The sequence below is a fragment of the Pteronotus mesoamericanus genome, unplaced genomic scaffold (assembly GCF_021234165.1).
Source record: "Pteronotus mesoamericanus isolate MK-2021 breed Mesoamerican mustached bat unplaced genomic scaffold, CSHL_Meso_final contig_52, whole genome shotgun sequence".
NCBI classification, from domain to species: domain Eukaryota; kingdom Metazoa; phylum Chordata; class Mammalia; order Chiroptera; family Mormoopidae; genus Pteronotus; species Pteronotus mesoamericanus.
In genome coordinates this window covers 7,798,315-7,822,434 of record NW_026555189.1, presented here as the reverse complement: position 1 = coordinate 7,822,434, position 24,120 = coordinate 7,798,315, and the positions used below count along the sequence as shown (strand labels likewise).

Sequence of the window (24,120 nt, the reverse complement as noted above, 5' to 3'; positions counted from 1 at the left end):
CAAAGTAGAAACTAAAAACTGAGGCTAACTACTCTAAAAATGGGAAGAAAAAGATGGAAGGATGGGAATAGGGTAAAAGGGGTAAAAGGTGTAGCAAGAAAGCAACCGTAAAACTGTTATTTTTACTGACTTAAAAAGTTTAAAATGTCACATGAAAAAATGCTAAACAAATTGAAAATCAACAACTCTCATCAGAGCCACTGGAAAACTAAAGTCACAGGCAAACCCTGGCCCGAAAATTGGAGAGACTGGCAAATACAGAGTCACAGCTTACTGGAAGCTGAGGCCCAGGAGCAAAAGCCCCCTGCTGGAGCAATACCTATAGGACCACTTAAACTGTAACTGACACTTACTCCAGACTCAGGTAGACAATCTGAGATTTAAATACTCCAGGGGAATGAACAATCCACAAAGAAAATTAAGAGAACCATTTCATTCATACTAGCATCAAAATGAAACAAATATCCAGGAATTAACTCCAAAGGAGAATGATACACTGAAAACTACAAAACACTGTTAAAAGAAATTAAAGAAGACACAAATAAATGAAAAGACATCCCATATTCAAGAACTGGAAGACTTAATACTGTCAATACAAACCCCTAAGATATCTACAGACAGAATGCAATCTCTATCAAAGTCCTAATGTCATTTTTTGCGGAAATAGAAAAATCCACCCTAAAATTACTGAAAGAATCTCAAGGGACTCTGAATAGACAAAACAATCTTAAAGTTTGAGTTCTCACACTTACTGAGTTTGATTACAAAGCTATAATAATCAAAACAGTGTGGTACTGGCATAAAGACAAACATGCAGGCAAATTCAATACAACACAGAACCCCAAAATAAACTTTGGCTTCATAGAGGGTGAGGCAAAAATAGGTTTACAGTTTTGAGTATGGAAAACACAGAACTTATTCTTGTATTTTTTATTAATTATTGTATTATTTTCCATATGAACTGTAAACCTATGTCTGCCCTACCCTATATATGGTGAAATGGTTATTCACAAGAGTGCCAAGACCATTAAATGAGGAAAGGACAGTCTTCAACTAGTAGTGCTGGAAAAATTGAATATTCAAATGTGAAAGAATGAAGTTGGACTCTTACCCTACAGTATATACAAAATTAACTCAAAATGGATCAAAGACCTATATATAAGGGTTAAAACTCTTAGGAAAAAAAGCATAGGGGAAAAGAACTTCATGGCAGTGGATTTGGCAATGATTTCTTGGATGTGACACCATAAATACAGATGACAAAAGAAAAAATAGATAACATGGAGAACATCAAAATTAAAAACAACAGTGTATTCTAGGACACAACAATAAAAAGCAACCTGTGGAAGAAAATATTTGCAAATCATTGATCTGACAAAAAGTTAATATTCAGAATATATTAAGAACTTGTACAATTCAACAAAAACAACAAACCCCACCTGATTAAAAAATGGGCAAAGGACTTAAATAGACATTTCTCCAAAGAAGATATACAAATGAGTAATAAACACATGAAAATTGATGCTCAACATCACTAATCATTAGGGAAATGTAAATTAAAATCACAATGAGATACCACTTTACACCCATTAAAATAATTATTTTTTAAAAATGAAACAAAAAGCAGAAAATAACTGTTAGAGAGGATATGGAGAAACTGAGTCTGTACACTGTTGGCAGGAATGTAAAACTGTGCAGCCACTGTGGAAAACAGCATGGTGGTTTCTCAAAAAATTAAAAACAGAATTACTGTATGATTCAGCAATTCCACTTCTGAGTTTATCCACAGAATTAAAAGCAAGGTCTCAGATATTTGTCCATCTATGTTCACAGCAACATTATTCACAATAGTCCAAAGGTAAAAACAACCCAAATATTGTTTATCAACAAATAAACAAAATGTGAGTATATACTATATATAATGGGGGTGTGTGTGTGTATGCGTCTATTTCAGCCTTTAAAAGGAATGAAATTCTGACACACGCTACAACACGGTGACCCTGAAAGACATTATGCTAAGTGAAATATGCCAGACACAAAAGGACAAACATTGCATGATTCCACTTATTTGAGGTTTTCGAGTAGTCAAATTCAAAGGCATAAATTAGAAGGGTGGTCCCCAGGCACTGGGGAGAGGGAGAATGGGGGTTATTACTTAATGTGCCTGGAATTTCAGTTTGGGAGGATGAAAATTTCTGGAGATGGATGGGGGTGATGGTTTCATAACAATGTGAATGCACCTGATTCATTCTGAACTAAATACCTAAAAATGGTTAAAATAGCAAATTCTACATTATATATATATTTTACCACAATAAAAAAAATAAAAAGTGGGTGGCATGTTTTGTGTTCTTTTTGACCTTGTATGATGCTGGTAAAATAAAACAAAACAAAGAGTGAGGTAGATGCCAAGTTTGAAAAGTTCTACCAGATTCTCTTTGTTTGCAATGGTGGCAGAGAAACATAAGGGAATTAAGTTTTTAATTACTTACAGGCAGTAGAAAGTTACTCTCTTTTTTTCCTCAAGGATTTATTGAGCACCTAAGAGGCACTGGGCTAGCAACTGGGGATACAATGTGTTGCTCTAAGCCTGCTTATACTTCAGCCCAAGAGACAAGGTGTTTCTAAACAAATATAGTATTAGATGACACACTGATAAACTTTAGGCATTATACAATTTACTGAAAAACTTCTGGCTGGATCCAGAATGTTCACTCTTTGTCATCGATACTCTGCATTCTTAAGCTACAATTCTTTACAGTAGCACTTATGGTACTTATTTTCTTAACTGTTTTGGATCTATTCCTGAATGACACTTAAACCATTTTTGGTCTACTCTCCTTGGAGCTTCCCAGGCTAAACAAACATTATTTTGGGGGTATAAAGTCCCAAGGGTTTAGCTCTACCCCGAAACTACCTTGAGATATTAATCAAATGGTGACGTTAGAAAGTGGCTACACAATTATTGTGGACAACAGGGCTAAACATCTCTATTCACTTTCGCTGAAATTTAACTTCAGAGTGAAAGGTTCTGAGGAAGGAAAAAAAGAAGAAAAACGGAACATCTTTACTCTGTGGATCATAAGTGAAACCTGAAATAGCAATTCTCTTGAGAACTGATAGGTTTATGAAATCCAAAATGGCTATAGCCTTTAAGTACTTCAAAAAAATTTTAAATCATATTTTTGGACACCACTTATTTGAATTTCCTCCCCCTTTCCTTTTCTTTTTCTCCAAAGTATTTATCTTTATTTGCTGAATTTCTGTTGATAAGACATTGCTGAATATAATGGAAAGGAGAGGCACCTTTTTTTTTTTTTTTTGCTTTATTTATTTTTAGAGAGGATTAGGAAGGGAGAAAGAGAGGGAGAGAAACATCAATGTGTGTTTGCATCTCACGGGCCCCTGCGAGGGAGGACCTGGACGCAACCCAGGCAACGTGTGCTGCACTGGGAGTCAAACCGGCGACCCTTTGGTTCGTAGGTCAGCGCTCAATCCACTGAGCTACACCAGCCAGGGCTCTTCTCCCTCTTTCTTTATGAGCATTTATAATTCACACTCTTCCTCTCTAGCATCTCCAATCTTTCACCCTCTATTGGTTGCTTTCTCTTTGCCTTTAAACTAAAATAGATTTCCTTATTCTTGACAAGTCTGTATTTAACTTGGATGTCCTCCTTTTCAAATAGTCTCACCGCTTGTTACTATCAAACTTCTGAAATAGATATAAATAGCCTAAATCTGGGTTCTATAGAAACTGTTCTATCACTAATTTACCAAAAACCAAACTCTTTACTCAGTCACTAACCTTAACTGTGTTATTCTATTTACGCTGGTGATTACTGCCACCTCCTTTCAAATTTCCCTTTCCTGGGCTACCACAACTAAAATTTCCCCCCTTGGCTTCCACAACTAAACTCTAAATCTCCTTTTAACTCTCAACCACTCCTGTTCCCTGTAATTTCCTCAACAAGGCTCCTTCCAACCCTTAATTTTGAGCATTCCCCAGGGCTCTATCCTTGGAATCATACTCTTCCATTTACACATTCTTTAAGAGGGTTCAAACATTTTCATACCTCCAACTATAGCCTTTTAAGCTGAATGACTCTAACATTTAGATTCAGTTCAAGATTTACTTCCAAATTTACATCTTCTTACTGGAAATTGCTTGAAGTGCCTAGCTGTCATTTAAAATTCCACACAAGCTAAGATTATATATTTCTGGAGGTAGCCAAAGAGTTCAACTTTGACTTCTCTTCACCTTGTTAAATTCTACCATTCTTTCAGCTCAATTACCATTTTCTCAGGAAAACACTTCCTGACAATCTAATTAGCCAAATGCCCATGTACCCCTCTTTCATAGCACTTATCAGAGCTGTAATTTTCCATTTGTGTTGCGATTCTTTAATGGCTCCCTCTTCCAGGAGACGGCGAACTCCATGGGAGCAGGGGTCATGTCTTTTAGGGGGGGAGGAGAAGGGTGTGATAATCACTATATTCCCAGCACCTGCCATTAAGTTTTAGGCATGCAGTAAGTAACATTTATTCAAAATTTCTCAAATGAATGAATAAAAGCACTCTAAACTTTTTCCTAGGTAACGAGTGTCCTATCAATCCCATTTCCATCTAGGAATTTCCATTCTAGGTTCACTGTAGTTCAAGTCTTTACCTCACAATTTAGTTACAAAAGTAGTTTATTTAATGAGCTCCTTCAGATTTTCCTTACTACAGCCCACATGGCAGAAGAATAATTTCCTTAATTATTTTACCATGCAATTCTTCTACCCAATTAATCTTCAGTGACTTCCTATTTCTGTCAAATACAAATCTAAGCTAACACAGACATTTCACTTAAAAGCTCAATTTGCCAAGAACACTACTGTCAGGTGCTCAGGGCAGTCTCTCCCACCAGCCTGGTGCTATTACCTTGGCAATGATACTCTTATTGCATCACAAATGCCTAAGATTAACCAAGTTTTGTTGGCATACATTTATAACCATCTCTTAGGAAGTGTTTCTTAGAAGGTATAATTATATTATTATTTATAACATTCTTCTCAATCACACAAGGAAGGGAATAGTTCATTTCCACCAGCTAGAATGGAAAGACCTCATGCAACTTGGGACCTTGGGTAGAGTCCCAGAAGAATCACATCCTAGCAGTACAATTCAATTAGGCACAGACTGAAGGCTCTGGACTTGCCCTTGAAAAGCTTAAGAACAAGTCTCTAAAGGATCAAACTGATCTGTGTACCAGGCAAAGTACAACACTCTTTAAAAGAATTCAACAAAATTCCACAGTTGAAGATGTAAAAGTCATAATGGCCAACATCCAATAAAAAGAAATTGGCACATATGCAAAGCAGCAGCAATGTGATCACCAGGAGAAAAGACCAAGAAATGACTAAATGACTGATGATGGAATTAGCAGATGAAGTTCTTAGAACAGCTATTACGAGTATATTCAGGGATGTAAAGGAAAACACGGGCACAATGAAGCAAGAAATGGAATGTATATATATATATATATATATATATATGCACAGACACATACATATATAAAAATGAGCCAAATCAAACTTCTACAGATGAAAAATGGAATATCTTAAATAAAAAATATACCAGATGGCATTAGTAGCAGACTGAAAGCCACAGAAGAAAAGATAAGCGAACATAAAGATTCAGCGGTGGGGATTATATCAAATGAAACCGGGCGTGGGCGCTGCTGTTGCGAGCGGAGGGTGAGGAACAGAGCCTCCTGACGTGAGTCCATAGCAAGCGCTTGGACTGTGTAAGGTTAGCACTCGGGAGAGAAGGAACGGAACCATCTGAAGAAACAATGGACACATGGTATGTGTTCAAATATCTGTTGACAGATTTAAATAAAAATGGGAAAGGGATATAATATATGAAAAACAATAATAGGAAAATACATTATATATAAATGTGAAAGTTACCAGAAAAGCAATGTGGTAACACAGAACTGAAGCCTTGAATTTAAAAAGACTTGAGTTGGAGTCTAAACTGTTTCCTAATACTTACACAAATCACAGCCCATCTGATTCATTTTTTTAAGTCTGTAAATAAGGCTGATATCTGTCCTACCTACTACACACCATTACCAAGAACCACAAATGAGATACAAAGAGTTCCATAAATTAAATGTTGGATAGCAACTTGACTCAGAATAATGAAATATTTAGGGCGGAGGCAGTTAGGTCTATAATCAGTTTTTAAAAAGCAAGAATATTTGGGAGTTCCTCTCTGATAGTTGCATCTGGTTCTACATTTCCCCTATTGTAAAGGAGTTAAGGAAAGTTTCAAAACACATTTAAGTGAAACAACTCTCAAGTCACCTTTTTCATGTCAAATAATAATCTTGCTTATTAATTAACCCTTAAAGTAAATGCTCAGTAAATATTTATGAATGAATGAGTAAAAAGCATACTGTAAAGTTATAAAAGTAACTGCTTCTCTTCTTTTGGACATGGGGACGCATAAGCCATATGAGAAACTGGGAAAACAAATTCCAGGAAGACCTCTGGAATGACTAATTCCCGCTATCTCCTAGTTTATAGCTACAGATTTCAAGATGATACAAAAGGCAGCAATGAGCCCTGACCAGAGTGGATCAGTGGGGTGGACGTCATCCTGCAAACTGAGGACATTAGGTTTCATCCCCCGTCAGGGCACATGCCTGGGTTGCTGGCCAAATTCCCAGCTGGCGGTGTCTTACAAACAGATCGATGTTTCTCTTTCTCCCTCTAAATATAAATAAATAAAATCTTTAAAAAAAAAAAAGGTAGCAGTGAAATTGCTGGGAGATACTATTCACTCAAAATCTAAACAATTGGGTTGAACCATATAAAACTGCTGTTTTTATAAGTCAAACATGATCAAATATTGGTAATTTCCTATGGTTCAATCTAATAAAAGCAGTGAAGCCTGAAAACAATGCTGAAAGGATAGCAGAGAGAGACGCAGCGGGCTGTGCAAAAGGGTAAGCCACTGGGCAACATTTTGGCACAGAAAATTCTAATTACTACATTCAAAATCTTTACCAACAACTAATATTTACATATAAACCCTTGCTACCCTCTGGAAGCCCACACCACTACACTGTGTATCTGTGGGTGTGAGAGAGCAGCATGTTGTTGAAGAGCCAGAGGGAACACTGCAGAGCTGGGGAGGCAGGCCGAGACCATGAGGCTCACGAACGCGGCCTTGTTTCCACAAGAGGACAGCACCCGCGCCAATCTCGTTTGGCTTCCGCTTTCACTGTGCTGCTTTCTTGTACTTCAGGTACATTATAAAGTTGAAAGTCAATATACAATAATAAACCCTTGAAACTTCTCATGATGCTAAAAAACAACAACCAGACACACTAGAAGTTTTTATCTATACACATAACAAATAGCCAGGTCCTAAAAAATCTATCAAATTTGAGTTTTAGTATGAGGTTATAGAATTTTAACTGTTTCAAAACTAATTCTGTACCTAATTACCTCAGAAACAAGGCTTACATACTGAAAATATGTTGCACTGCCCTTAATGTATAATTAATTTACAATATGTATTTAAACTTTAATATAGACTGTTTAATAGCAGTATAAAAGTCCTTACATATTACTTTCCCTCTGAAAAGCTGCCAACTTTAGGGGGAATTTCAGTGATTTTTGTGGGTGAAAAAGGGGCATATACTCACCCTGACAAGCTCAGGGGAGGCCTGCATGGTGGGCCCTACAAACTCAGAGACTGAAAGTGACTGCACAGGACGGTCTGAACGAAAAATTCCTAACTGAAAGCAGGTCATGGCGGGCAGTCACATCCTAGGTCTGTAGCTTCCTTGACAGAAGTTTATCTTTAACTTACGAAAGGCTGTCTGTTGTCTTTTGCATCCAAGGTAACATACCCTTGGAACATCAGGGTACCCCCATTTTCTGGGCACCACAAGGTACGACCTCCCACGAGCGCACAAGACCACAGAAGCCCCCAAATGTTAACTATCCTACACACACCGATGTAAAAGTATGTGTCTCTCTGTTAAACTCTTTATCCTATCTCAGAGATATCCCCATTTTCCTTTCTCCTTCCTCTCTAATTTACCACGTGTGAATTTCATGTCACCCTCCTTATGTCTCCCCCTTTAATTTTAATGCATAAAGTAAGCAGCAAAACTGCCATTCCCTGGAGCATTTTCTTAATCCGCTGAGATTTTGCTTCCCAGTAATTGTTGTCAGTTTGGCTCAAATAAACCTAAAAAATCTCTACAGGTTTGGATGTTTCTTACATTGACAATTTTTATATTTATCTCGTTTTACAAACGGCAAAAAAGATACAATCAATGCCTACGGTTTCTCAGCTGATAAAATGGCTATGTTCGTAGTCCCTGTATTTGATGGAGGATCTGTTTTAAGTAGTACAGTCTCCAGAATATAACAACTATATTTTTCCTTCTTATATGAGAAAACAGTTTTCCTCTGTCTGATAGACAGTATATTCCAAGTTTAAACATTATTTAAGCCAAAAGAACTAAAAAAACATTTGGTAGAACTGAATTCTTTTACCCAGGGAATTCACCCCTTTGCACTGCATAATCTCAAAGTATACACATTTTAAATACCTGCTAGGACTGTATAAATGTTTTTGAACTTTGCAATTAAGATATTTGATATAAAGCTTTATGTTATCTTGAACAATTTCATCTGCAACAACAAAGGGAAAGGAACAACCATTTATGGACAAATGCAATTTGATGGATGGTCTACCTATTTTAAATTTTTTTATCTTCACCATAATCCTGTTGAGAGTAGGTTTCACACCTCATTTTTGTAAATAAAGTTCAAGGTTCAAGAGATTAATCTGTCCAAGGTCACAGTAAGTGGTAAGTGAGCTAGGATTTTTATCTCCACACATAATTTTATCTACACATAGATTTTTATCTATACATTTTGTAGTTTCAAAGCCCATTCTATTTTTCCGCTTACAAGGTTGCTTCTCCAACCAAGGGCTCCACATGACTACAGGACCTTGTCTCTTCTGATTTTTATTTCACAGCAACAGGTGTGTTCAGTAGACGGCACTAATTAACAGGTGACAGATTTTGTTCATGATTAAAACTCTCTACTTCATCCCCTGCCCCCTCCATGCAGTTTTTGTCCTCTTCACATTGTTCATCATATTACAGAGTTAATTTCGCCAATGCAGGATCCTTGGGCGTTCTGTTAAGAGACTTGCAGACTGACTTTATGATTTAAACTTAAATTACAAACAAAACCTTCCTAAATAATAGGACACTTCTTTAAACATGATTTTCTTTTCTTTGGTTCTTTTTTTTGGTAACTCTGCATTTGAATTGATTTTTAACTTCTATTTATAGTCTCCTGGCTAATTTCATTTCACTTCACTCTTTAACTAGCTTATTATTTTAATTATACATCACATTGGGTATTTTTTAAAGAACACCAAAACCGTTTTAAGGGTATGTTCTGTTTTACAAATGTACAAATACAGGAATTTAAGTCAGTGCCCATTTTTCACTATGACTTCCCCTGTAAAGAGTTATAGATGTTATTCAAGCCTTCGATAGGTGAATTTATAGGTACTATAAATACCATGCATTCAGCCTAACATAATTTTCTAATTTCAGTAAAGTTATTAAAGGTGAATGAAAACAGATGCGTGGTTCTCTTAATCCACTGTTTTTAGATTCCAGTCCACACCGCTGGTTCCTCCACACTCTATTTCAATGCGGATACGAGGGCTGGTACTGGCACAGTTCTGAGGGCCATCCTTGAGATTCTTTCCTAGCTTCAAATTTATCTAGCTCAACCAAATACAGACGAGTCGCTTATGACTCACAGTTCCATAAGAATATTGTTCCTCTCAAGTTTCACAGGGCTACAGCACCCCTTGCAAGGAATAAATTAGGCATGCTGAAGAAGAGATCCATTCATTAACCAGATTGGGAGGCATTTTAAGGTGGCTAAATTAAGCAATTCATATGAACCATCAATTTAAGAAGAATAAAAAACACTAAAGAGATTTTATTTCTGATCCCCTATCCATTTCCTCTACTGTATGCTCACAGCATTTAATGTATCTTTTTCTTATGGTACTTACTACTTTATAACTTGTATTATGGCTTTTAGAATGAAAATATCTTTTTCTTCTTCTAGGTCCGTGCTGTCCGATAGAAATATAATGTGAGCCACATATATTATTTTGTTTTCTATTAGTCACATTAATAAAAAGTGAAACTGATTTCAAAACCTAATATACCCAAATATTATCATTTAAACATGTAATCAATATAAAAATTAATGAGATACTTTACATTTGTGCTGGGGGTTTCGGGGAACATACTCTTCAAAATCAAGTGTGTATTTTACACTTACAGCAGATCTCAATTCAGATAACCCATTTTTAGCTGTTTAATAGCTACATTTAGCTGGTGACTCCACACGGGACTACTACTGGAATAGGGAGAAAGGGATTGTCCAGTAATTTTATGCCAGTCAGACTTTCAGATATTAATTCCAGTACTTACTGGCCCTAAGGAAGATTCCTCATTAAAATAAATAAATATTTAGCCTGGCCAGTGTGGCTCAGCTGGTTGGGCACTGACCTGTACACCGAAAGGTCACTGGTTCTATTCCCAGTTAGGGCACATGTCCGGGTTCTAGGTTCAGACCCCTGTAGGTGTACTTGCAAGAGGCAACCAATGTTTCTCTCTCACATCCATGTTTCTCCCCCTCTTTCTCCTTCCCTTCCCCTCTCCCTAAAAAAATAAATATTAAAAAACATTTAAAAATAATAATATACCCCTCATAGGATTAAATGCAATGTAATGCCTAGAAAACATCTGGTCCCTTACAACAAAGCACACAGAAAGTCATTATCAAATACTTGTATACTCTTACACTAAACACAGCGTTTTGCAAATACTAAGTATTTGATAAGTGTTTGCTGAAAGAAAAAAAATTAATGTGCATGACAGCCTATAAGCCATTTTAACTGCCTTTAACTCTATAAATACCTCAAAAATATTTTTGGATTGTTGTTAATTAAGTTTGTTTTGAATGTATTAGGAGAAGCGTACAAAAGAAAAATGTACCATTTCATCTTTTGGATTGTTCGAGCATTTTATTTTCTTGCAAAGAACAATGAATTATTAAGCAACTATATGCTGTACAGCACTTTTTATCAAGTGGCTTCTTAGAAAGTGTTTGCCATAAATGACAGTGCTATTTTATAGATAACTCTCAATTATCTGCAGATATATTTTTATCTCAGGTTGCGATAAAAACACATTTCCATTTCTGGGCTTTACTTGGAGAACCAGCCAGTGGTGTATTTAAGATCCGTTATAAAAACAGACTCTGAAAAAATTCCCAAACTCTCCTTCAGTCAGAATAGCCTCCTTAATTTATCAAAGCATCTCCCCTCTTCTCCTGTGCTTATGAGTCCATTGCAATCTTTCTACAGATCATAGAATCACAAAGTACTGGCTGGAAACATGTTAAGAGATAATCCAGTCTTAGTATTTTCCAAAGCATGCATCATGGGCAGTAAGCAAGATGATTTTAGGTAGTATGCATTAAAATTGCGTGCTTCAATGGCCATACATTTTGTTTAATATATATTAGAAAAACATAATTAGTATATCAAGCTCAAGAATTCATGGATATCTTCAGTTACAAAAAGACTAAAGTAGACATTCCCTACTTATGGGGGGAAAAGTGATATAATTTTTAGGCTAAGAGTGGCAGACCTGAGTTCTATCCAAGTCTAAATTTTAGTTCTGTGCTCTTCTCATTGCTCTAAAGAACTGACTGCATGACACCAAGCGATTAACACTCTTACATAACAGTTTCTTGATCAGTCTCATTTATCAAACCAACTGTAAGCAATGGTGGTGTCTTAAAGTACTAGTGTTCTTCCACAATGATAGGTGCAGAGTAGGAGATCAATAATGCCTTGATTATGTGGTTAGATTGCCTCCAACCACTGAGAGTTAGCATAGGAAGAAATTCCTACGGCTCAAACAAAACAATCATAATACATCCTAAAGCCAATAAGGTTTGGATTAATTGCTGTTTGCATTATTCATACCACTATTTCTCCCATGAATGAACAAGGAATCAGGCGATGGTACACACATAAATCCTAGAAACTGCAGGTATATCTCATTTTACTGCACTTCACAAGTGCTGCATTTTTTTTTTTTTTACAAATTGAGGAGGGCAAGACCCTTCACCAGCAAAAAGATTACAAATCTGCCATGGTAGTCTGGAACTGAATCCACAATACCCCTTAGGTACAACTGTATACAATATATACATATGGAGAATATATACACGAGACCCTCCAAAACCCTAGAATTTATAAAAAATTGTGTACTTATCCTTACATGTTTAAACTTCAGTCACCTTCAAAGTACTCTCCATTTGATGCAGTACACCTATCAAGACTTTTTTCCACTGCTCAAAACAGTTTTTGAACTTGTCAATTTTGATGCCTTTAGTGCTTCTGCAGTTTTTTGTTTCACCTCTTCCACATCGGCAAAACGTTTCTCTTTGAGGACTCTTTTCATCCAGAGAAACAAAAAAAAAGTTGCTCAGTGTGAGATCGAGTGAACAGAAAATGTGGGGCACAAGGATTATGCTGTTTTTGGCCAAAAACTGGTGAACACTCAGCACGGTGTGGACAACTGCACTCAAATCACTCATAATAAAATGGGCAAACGCACTGAAAGAGTTTTCAAAAAACAAAAAATTCTTTGAAGCCAAACGCAGCCTCTCACAACAATACCAGCTGGTACATGGCATTGGGTACAGATGGGTTCCTAGAACACTCACCTAGTGGAGGAAGCCTGTACTATAAGGGGCCCACCCTCAAGAAGACAATTCATTTGTTTGCTTGTTTTGGTCCCCCCTAGTACAGGGAACAACTCATAGGTTAAATAACAGGGATCTTAAAATTATATTATTACCCAAGCCTTTAATTTAACACACGGGAAACTGAAACTCAGAGTGGTCAAATGCCTTGCCTGCAGTCATCCCATTAGTTAATGATGGTGCCAGCTCCAGTTCTCATTCACAATTTGTGCCATCCCATGGATTCTATAGAAATAGCAGAGGGCTATATCTAAACTTTTAATATTATAGTAGCACAAATCCTGCTTAAGGCAAGATGGAATTTAAAAATTCTCTTCATTAAGCCCTGACTGGTGTGGCTCAGTGGGTTGAGCATTATCGCGCAAACTGAAAGGTTGCTGGTTTAATTCCAGGTCAGGGCACATGCTGGGTTGCAGGCCAGGTCCCCGGTTTGGGGCACATTGAGAGGCAACCAATTGATGTTCCCCTCACACATTGATGTCTCTCTCCTCCTCTTTCACCCTTCCTTCCTCTCTCTCTAAAAAAGTAAATAAGTAAAATATATTTTAAAAAATCCTTTTCATTTAGAAGAAATTCTGCTCATTATATACTCAGACTAGTAATTAAATTAGCTTTGTCTAATAATGCTGGCCCATTTGCCTGAGAAATCTATAATACTTCAAAGCGTAGTAGCTGTTGCTACCCAACTGTTTTTGTTCGTGAAGTGAAGAAGATTCCCTATGAACTCCAGGCTTTCCTTACAGTCAAACACTAATCTCCCTACTTGCAACCATCCATGGTAGGTTGGAAAAAAAGATGATCTTTGAAGTCCAAAAGAACTTCCTGAATACCAGCCCAACGACTTAGGCTATAATGCTGGACAAATTACTTCATCTTTCTGAGCCTGTTTCTCAACTGAGATAATAAGATAACACCATCCACCTCACAGGGCTATCAAAAATATTAAATGACATAACACAGATAGTGTGGTACACTATCTGAGGACACAGTTAGGTGGAAGGTTAAGAATAGAGTAAGAAAAATGTTCACCTATGAGTCTGAAAGTGGGTTTATGGTTTGTAATGTTGAAATGTTAATTCCTATTCAATACATAAAATAGTCCTCCTTAAATAAGTATTTGCAAAGCATTCACTCTGTTCATAGATTAGAGATAGCGGTCCATATATTTATACTTTGAAATTAATATATCAAGAGAAGACACGAAGAAATTCAAAAGAAATATTTCATGATGCTTTTTAATATTAAAATAACACTTAGGTTCTAGTTTTATTTTTTAAAGAAATTAATATTAAAGAAAATTAGTATTAAAGAAATTAGTATTAAAGAAAAATGATATAGTGTCTGGGATTTGCTAAAATATGCCAGTATCCCAAACTCTGTGCCCCCTACACCCAAAAAAGACAGTTAAAGCTGGGTGATGCATACATGGGGAGTCATCATACTATTCTACATGTTTGAAATTTTCCAAATTAGAAAGTCTTTTCTTTAATCTAACAAAAACAAGCAAAAAAACTAAGAAAAACTATGTACAGCATTAATAAACTTCTCCTAAGGAACAAATGTCTCCATCTAAAACTCCTAAATGCAAGACACTACTAGTCATTTCAGCCAAAAATACATATTTTAAAATTACTCTCAACATAAGCATGTCTTATCTCTTTATCAAACACTAACTAAAAAGTTTCTCTTGCATTAGCATGAACTACTCCTCCACCTTTTAGCCCACAGTTATTTTTCCTTTTCCCTATATTTTCTACTTATTTTTTTAACTAGAACTACTAATCATTATACATACAAACACACAGGCAGGACTCTACTATCCCACCATTACTACTATTACACCTACTTTTTAATAGTGGGCTCACTGGATGCTTCACCTTTTAAAAAACATGACTCATCTGAGAGTGTTTAAAAAAGCAAGAATCCTCCACATAACACAAGCCTTCAAAATAATGGCCAAACTGACTGAGAAAAAGCTGTAAACGAATCTATAGTCTGTATGCAGTCTGTATAGTTTCTACATATATTTTTAATTTGTTGGCATACCTGTATGATGCATTAGTCAAACTTTAACTAATATCAGTTGAAATTATTTAAAGGTAAACATAATGCCTTTAAGTATATTTTGTAAGCGAACTGCTACATAACTTTGAACACTACGCTATGGAGAACCTTAACCTATTTGAATTTAAGACTTAACCTGGCCCTGGCAGGTAGCTCCGTTGGTTAGAGCATCAACCCAATATGCAAAAGTTGTGGATTCCATCCCTGGCCAGGGCATCTACAGGAAGCAACCAATGAATGCATAAATGGGTAGAACAATCAATCAATCTCTCTCTCTCCTTCCCCCAACCCCCTCCCCATCAATAAGCAAAACTATTTTTTTCTAAAGGTTTACCCTGGTAACCTCTATGAATGTCCATCTGCTCTGTGGACACCAGTAACTAATACAAATAAGTATTGAATACAAACTGTAATAGAAACTAAAATTAAAAAAAGGACTTAACCTAACATTATATACCGCCATGTTGTTTCAAAATTAAAATGTGGTTTACTATGCATCCATTTAAATACCCATATATTTTGCCTTTTCATAATTCTAACAGCAAGTACACAAAGAAAAATCTTCCTTGAATTTGTATCCAAAAGGATAAAGGGGTACATATGTCTACTTTCCTATCAATAGTCCTATTTACAGAACAGCAAATATAAAACATATTCCATAAATTCACTTCAAATGTACTCTACTAGTTTAAGTTATCTCTTTCAAACACATAAATCAGATTTAATTCTCAAACTATGTGGAATAAAATTTCCTCTGCTGTCTTTAAAGAAAAAAAGTTTAAAAATAGCTCCACTTTCTAGACAATATACACAGTTGTTTACGGTACTCCTTTTATGTATATAAAATTGGAGGAAAATTAATTAAGTTGGAAATTTAGAATCCCCCTTACCCCTCCCTAAACACCCCCACCTTCAAATTACATGACACCTTTTCTTCTAGAGCGTAAAACTGACTCCATTAGCTTACTCATCCTCAAGTAGTCAACAATGTTAACTGACTCAGCAGTGAATTAGGTAGTCTGGAAAGCTACGAAGGAAATATAGGAGCCAGTAACTACCCTCAAAGAGTTTATATATCATTCCATAAAGGAAGAAAAATGTACTTATTTAAACAATGTCCTTGCTGAGACTCTTACAGGCAAAGGTGGAACAAGGACTACATTTCCGGGCCAGGTTTTTTACAGTAAGTAGTGCCAGAAAGACAGCACTTACTAAACTAAACAGACTCCAAGAGTGGTCAGATCTATTTATGGATTGTATATGCTGCTAAGCACTTCTACATGCATGACAAAGGAAAACTGCTCCTGTAAGTGGTATCCCTGATGCACACAAAGAAAGAGACAAGTATTCCTTGAATGGGCCACTTCTTGCCATTTTTCCTGATAATGTCCTGTTTTGCCACAAACCACTTAACAATATGTTTGGTCACGATTATCAGGACCCTAGTTTGAGGTAACAACTTCTAGTATATTTGTTCAACTACCAACAAGAAAATTCCAAAAATCTTGACAAAGTTAAGAGCCTTAGCTGTATCTACTAGAGGAGTAGCTGAAGGACAGAGAATCACAAGACATTATTATCTTTCTGGTATTCAAGTTGTGGATGAGAAGTCATTGAAGGCCCCATATTTCAGGCCACTCTGGAAACTTCCTTTCTCTGTCTCCTGATTACATATGCCTTTTCCTCTCGTGAATTACTTTGTATAAAATGTTAGATCAAATATCACCATGGGATCGGGGGGTGGGGATGGACCGCCAAGAGCAGCACCATTCTACAAACCAGTGGTCTTCCCATGACCATGAAGACCTTAGACAACTCTGATGATACAATCTGTCAAACAAAACTATCAAACAGCAAACTTCATTCGACCTTTGGGCTTATTTCTATGCAACTTTTTTTTTAAGTATCCTTACCAGATTTGTTGGCAAACTTTGACTGGAAATTCTCATATTTGCATGTATGTCTGCAGCATTAAATCTAGTGGAGAAATAATCTATCACTAAACTGGGTCATGTCAAATAACATCAAATCTAGATTTCATTACGAAGTACTGTTAAAATCATATTCAGACATCAGAAAGACAAGACTCCACAATCCAATCACAAATACTGTATATGTATCACAGCTTCGAACGTTGCCCCAACTTTTCAAGCTCTGGGACTGTAAACCACTTGCAGCAACTGCTTAAACTTGAGATGCAAAAAAACCCCAAAAAAGTGAATTGGGGGAAAGCATCCATCAGTTTCAGCACCCGGTAGATAACAGGAATTTTCGAATTACGAAAGAATGAGGTAAAGACAGTAAATTCGGTTGTGGACAATACATATCAGACAGAACTCAAGATACCTAAACAAACATTATCTTAGGCAATAAACAACGGTTCATGCTTTAACGTGTTAAGTACGCCAACCATTTTCATGTTAAAAGAGGGTTGCTACAAATTGTCAAGTCGAAACGGATGGCAAAACCCAGAACAGGTCTTCGGCGAGGAGCCACCGTGCTCATAGCATCACACAAAAGACCGGAGCAAACATAAACACGCTCTGGGCCTCGGCGGACTGCGGCCGGGAGTCGGGGTCTGCGTCCCGCACCCCGGCCCCGGGGAGGCATGGGGCGGGGGCAGCGTCCTCTCGGAAGGCGCCGAGGAGAGAGGGACAGGGAAGGAAGGAGCGAGGGCAGCACAGAGGAAGGAGGAAAGCAGCAGATCGGCGTCAGCGGCTTCCAAGGCTGGCGACACCCTCCGGCCCGCACCAGGCCTGGCCCTCCCGGCCCCGTTCCACCTCCTCACCTCCCTCACGTCCTGCAGGCACTCGAGCACCGCCAGGTTGTTGCTCCAGGTGTGCTTGGGACACACACGGGTCACGTCCTCCCTGCAGTACTCTTCCTCCGCCAGCTTCCAGCCCCCGCTGGCCCCGCCGGGCCCCGCTCCGCCCCGCCGGGCCGGAGGCCCGCCAGCCTGGAAAGGCGGCTGTGGCGGCTGAGGCGGTTGTTGTTGCTGCTGCTGCTGCTGCTGCGGCTGCTGCTGCTGGAGCTGAGATGACGGAGGCAGCTGGATTAGCGGCTGACCCGCCGGCCCGCCGCCTCCAACCTGCCCTGCGAAAGGCACAAAGTTGGCTCCGGCGCCCTGGCCTTGGCTGTGGCCGCCCTGGACGGGTGGTTTTTGGGCCCCAGCCGCCGCCAGCAGCAGCAGCTGCAGCGCCGCCGACAAGCGGAACATCCTCCGTACACGTCCACACGCCGCCATCTTGGGTCCGCGGCGAGCTCGACGCAGCCGCCGGCGCCGCGTATTTAAATGAGGGGGCGGGGCAGGCAGAGCCCACCCGAGCCCCTCCCCGGCCGGCGCGGACTCGGAGTTCAGAACGGAACCTGGGAAGAGACCCTGCTCTGAACGGCCCACGCCCACAACTTCCGCTGGCCAGAAAGCCGCGCTCTTTGCCGGGAGAGTTGCTGGTGCTTCTTAAAAAGCCTAGGTTGAGCAGTTTTGCCTTATTCGCTTGGTTGTCGTCATAGGAAAATAAAAAGGCGTTGGGGTTGCCACAACCAAGATGGCCGGTAGAATGTGTTGCCCATTCAATAGAGAGGTGAACTTTACACGATCAGGTGTTCTCCGTAATCCAAGAGCCTCTTCTTGCATTTCTCCCTGCTTCCTTCATCCCGTCTCAAAGGTCTCTCTTACCCAGATACGGCAGAGCACAGATTCCGGGATAAGAGAAGACCTCTTATGATTCTTGCTCTTCAGCAGACTAGGCAAGCCCTTTAACTTCTCCGAACCTCATTTTCTGCGTCTCGAAAGCAGAGGAGGAGCTCTGATGTAAAGTATATTGTAAAGATTAGAAATAATAATAAGGAAAGTGACTGGCCCACAATATGGAATTTAAAGTTATAGCCAGCATTATAAATAAACTGTGAAGCCCTTTGCGCCTGAATCTGATTGTAAGCGAGAACTTAAACTCATGTTTAAAAGAGGAAAAGAAAATAAAACACGTTTTTGAGGACTGTTAAGTCTGTGCCTGGGTAACTGTTCTTGCTGACTTGTAAGCAGCACTTTCAGCAGGGATTCGTTGTTTCAACTCACAGTGTCCCCTCCCTTTCCTTAGGAGAGATATCTTCCCAAATCTTTTCCATATTCACTGTATCATTTAAGGCATGTATCAGGACTGGGCTGCGATCTATTTGGTTCAGTATTTATTGGAAAACAGAGGAATATTTATGTTTTGTGTTAATTCAGAACAAATGAGCATATTTCGATATTATTTGTATTAGGTAAAAAAAATCAAAATAAATACCCAACAACAGAGGACTGTTTAAATAAATAAATGGCTTTCAAACAATAGAACAATATGCAACCATCAAAAACTGTATCTACAGCAGGGTTTGTCAACAATGATGCTTTACTGGCATTGGGAATTAGGTACATGCTTGTTGTAGGGAAGTGCCCTGTGCATTGTAGGATGTTTAGAAGCAATCCCCGCCTCTAAGACAACTAAAATGTCTTTACACATTTTCAAATGTCCCCCGGGTGGGGTGGGGCATTCGCCTCCTCTCACAATGAGAAGTATTGGTCCCACAGTAAGTTTTCCATAACCTTAGAAACTACATATAATAGGCAAGAAAACCAGGAAAGTCAAAATTAGACAGTATGATTTTATCTATATAAAACAATCATAGAAGGAAAAGAGGGGAAAAAAAGCGAGAGAAGACTGGGAGGAAAATAATAAAAAGGACTGAAAATAAACACCGTATTTTGTCACATATAATGAGCTCCCATGTATAATGCCCACCCACATTTTTGTGCGCTTTATGCACAAGATTATTATACCCATGAATAATGTGCACCCTCATTTTTCCCTCAGAAATTGGGCAAAGTCCGTATTATACACGACAAAATATGGCTGAGGAATGGCAGAGAGATGGTAACAGTTCTGCACAGCAGGATTAAACGACCACCCAGAATGAACTCTACCAACCTAGGACTAGAATCCCTGGGGCTTCTCACTGTCCTGGTGCACTTTTAGCCCACTCTGCCAATCCAGAGTGTTGGGAAATGATGGCCGCTTGTAGCATGTGATATCAAATGGTCAGACATGTTAAAAAATGCAGCTTCGGCTGTTTTGGCTGTGCTGACCCACAAACAGGCAGTCAAAAACAGACGAGACATAACCAGAGCCTGGGATGTGGGGTGGGGCTCTATAAGGAGGCCTGAGACCTAATATCCTGGAGGATACAAACTGCCCACCGTGGCTTACTCCAGGTCTCTCTCTCTAATAATAAGGACGTGTTGGCCTCTCCAACAGTCACATCTGCTACTGCCATAAAATGGTCCTGAGACTTTTGCTAACCTTGAGCACTGAGTAAGGCAGCCTAGGGTAGACAGGTAAGTGTACATATTCATTAATAGATGCATGGTATAGGTTAAGTCTCAATTAGGCATACATGAGATATTACCAGAAGTTCTTTAGAAGTCACTAGGGGCCATTAATTTTCAATGATGGATCTGCATGTACTCAGACAAGTGGGAGATTATTTCAAACTGACTTAAGGCTAGAAATTAACAGTCTGCTAGGAGGTGCCAGCAGTTGCCTATCTCTCATCCTGCAATGAGGAAACCCTATGCTCAGCCACAGATTGCCTCTGGAGATAGGGAGGAGTATATGAGACTACCTTGAAATCAGTGACCAAGAAGCAAGATACCATGAGAAATCTGGGAGCCTGGCCAGCTCGGGCAGCAAGCCTAGATCTTCCAGAAGTCTCAAACCCCCAAGTTGCTGGAAAGAGGGTTGACCTAATGTGGGTCTCCTGGCCTCATTGACTTTTCAAGAAAAATATTACTACCACTGTCACAAACTAGGAATTCATTTTACCCTTTATTGTACCTTTAGTTTTCTGATTTTCACTTTCCTAATTCATTCAATAGATATCTGTTGAGCAGTTTTGCTTTTTTACATGCCAAGGCACTGCACAAGCACTGGCTTATATGATAAACATGGTAAACAAAGAACAAGATAATTTCAGACAGTGTTAAGTACTATAAACAAAGTAAAAGGTACTTTATTTTGTTTTATTGGCTGGGATGGGGAGGAACTTCGATATGAAGGTAGCTAGGAAAAAACTGAGTAATAAATGAGCCAGTTGGCATAAAGATGGAAACCACGTGAAGAACTGGGTCTAAAGTTGTTTTAATCTGTTCAGGCTGCTATAACAAAAATATCACAGACTGAATGACTTCTAAACAATGTAAGTTTATTTCTCACAGTTCTGGAGGCCAAAAATCTGAGATCAGGGTGCTTAGGTTAGCAGGGTTATGGCAAAGGCTCTCTTCCAGGTTGCAGACTGTCAACTTCTCACCGTGTCCTGATATAGTGCAGGGGGCTAGAAAGCTCTGTGGGGTCTCATATAAGAACATTAACCCCGTTCATGAGAGCTCCATTCTCATGACCTAAGCATATCCAAATGGCCCCATCTCCTACTAGTACCATCACATTGGGCATTAGGATTTCAACATACGAACCTAAGGGGGACAACAAAATTTAGACCATAGCAAGTGTTCCAGAAGCAGAGGTTAACAAGTTCAAGACCCTGATTTGAGGATAAGCGTTTAACATGAAGGCCCACATGGCTGAATTAAAATGAGAAAAAAGGGGATTAGAAGGAGTCAAGAACTGGTCACAGGTCAGATCATATAGGGCCCTGTAGACCCTATATATACATGTTACATGTTACTAGGGAGGATTCTGAGTCCAACCATGACTAAGAATTTTCATCTTTACTAAAATAAAACCATAAAATCTAGGTAAGATACATAAAATATATTTGGAAGTGGTCAGAAAGTAACCAATGCAGTCAGAAAATAAGGGGCTACACACAATCTTTAAGAAAAGGAAATTATACAGGGGACCTCCAGTGCAGATTTTTTTTCCTGATGTAAAGTTCAAATTGTGGCTGAAAAAAATTGAACTCATGCAGTAAGCAGCAATCTTACTGGGCTAAAAACACACAGGTAGGAGTTTAGAAGTCCCTCCAAATGGTAGGGACTTAAGGGTCAAAATACTAGAGGAGGAAACCACATAGAAAGAGCCAAAAATCTGTGAGCAAATTTCTCTCGTCACTGGCTGACTCCTAAGCTGTGCAGGAACAGGGTGAGACATCAACAGATCCAGAAGAAAATAATAGCTAACAGCAATAAATTGAGAGATTTCAGTGGCTGCGTAAGTACTGAGGAAATAGAAGTTAGAGTTAAACTCTGCTGAGGTATACAGGCCTCGGCAAGTACCCTGTCTTTTAACTGAGACCCCAGAAGTTTTATACACTAGGAATAAAGGCCAAATTCTAGGAGAAAGGACAACATCCTAGGAACAAGGAACTTGCCCTTGAAGAAAGGGCAAGACTACAATTAGCCAACTCTAATAAAGTCTAAAATATGCCTCCGTGGGGTCAAGGTGACCAACCAGTACTTTGTAAGAAAAAAACTTTTTAGAGAAAGGCAACATCATCTAGAGCCTCTACAATTTTTATTCTGAATGGTACAGCACTGAATACAAGATTTATACTAAAAAGAAGACAAAATTGAATTAAACTAAATAACCAAAACTAAAAAGAAGTCAACAAACTCCTTATGATTCAGGTATTAGAGATATCAGATGGAGACTTTAAAATAACTGTGACTGTTATAGAAAATAAAAGATTAATAAAAGACTATCAACAGAAAATTGGATTGCATACAAATAAGCAAACATGCTAGAACTGACTTAAAATCCATTAGAGGACTGCAACAAGAGGCTGGATGCCTTAGTCTGTTTCGGCTGCTATACGGAACACCATAGACTGGGTATCTTATAAACAACAGAATTTCTCACACTTCTGGATGCTGGAAAGCCCAGGACCAAGGTACTAGAAGATTCAATGTTTCATGAGAGCCCAAGTCTCGGTTCATCAAACAGCCTTCTTCTTGCTTCACATGGTGGAAGGATGTCTGGGAGCTCTCTGGGTGCAGTAATCCCATTCACGAGGGCTCCATTCCCATGACCTGATCACCTCCCAAAGGCCCCACCATAACATTGGGGGCGGGGTGCACAAATATTCAGTCTACAGCACTGGACAGACTTACTGAAGGAAAAGAGGTTAATAGGAAATATCCAAAGAGGGGAAAAAAAGAGTTTAAAAAAAGAACAGATTAGAAGAGATTCATGGGACACAAGTCAAAAGTAGCAGACATATAATTCAAGTCTGAGAAGGAGAGGAGAAAGAGAATTGTACAGCTCAATATCTGAAAAGACAGTGCTTTGAATTTCTCAAAACTGATGAAAAATATCAACTTATAGATTAGAAGTTCTCTGAACCCCAAGCAGGTAAATACAAAAAAATACCATCTTGGGGCACGCCATCGTGAAACTTCTGAAGATAAAAAAGAAAGAAAATCTTAAAAGTAGGGAAAACACAATATATTCAAAGTAAAACAGTGACATCTAAACTTTTCAGTAGAAAGTACGGAGGCCAGAAAATAGTGGAATGATAAAACTTAAGCACTAAGGAAAAAAACTACTGCTAACCTAGGTCTCTGCAACCAAGGAAAACGTGTTTCAAAACTGAAGGTCACCTGGCCTGTGTGGCTTGGTTGGTTGGAGTGTTGTCCCGCGCACAGTGCACAGAAGGGTTGTGGGTTTGTGTCCCAGTCAGGGCACATACCACAGTTGCAGGTTTGGTTGTAGGTTTGATTCCTGGTCAGGGCACATGAGGGAAGCAACCAATCAATGTTTCTCTCTCACACTGATGTTTACCTCTCTCAAAACAGTAAGCATATGGTTGGGTGATTTAAAAAGAAAATATCTACACAGAAAGCTGCACATGGATGTTTATAGCAGCGTTGTTCATCATCGCCAAAACCTGGAAGCAAGATGTCCTTCAGTAGGTGAATGGATAAACAGGTACGTCCACAAAATGGAATACTATTCAGCCCTAAAAAAGAAACACCCATTGGCTTCCTTCTACCTACACCCCAGCCGAGGACTGAACCCGCAACCTAGGTTATGTGCCCTGACCAGGAATTGAACCCCCAACCCTTTAGTGTATAGGACAACGCTCCAACCGAGACACACTGGCCAGGTGCCCTTCCCTCAATTTCACTGTGAACCTAAAACTGCTTAAAAAATAAAGTCCTAATTAA

General features: G+C 38.8%; 1 protein-coding gene across 1 annotated transcript in view; it reads right to left on the bottom strand.

The window, feature by feature from the left end:
- GLG1 (golgi glycoprotein 1) overlaps positions 1-18,212 on the bottom strand; it is a 104,660-nt gene extending 86,448 nt beyond the window's left edge. The window contains exon 1 of the mRNA XM_054579191.1: positions 17,749-18,212. Within this exon, the coding sequence (XP_054435166.1) occupies positions 17,749-18,204 (456 nt within the window). The 5' untranslated portion in view covers positions 18,205-18,212. The remainder of the gene's footprint in view (positions 1-17,748) is intronic.
- Between the last annotated feature and the right edge of the window lie 5,908 nt (positions 18,213-24,120).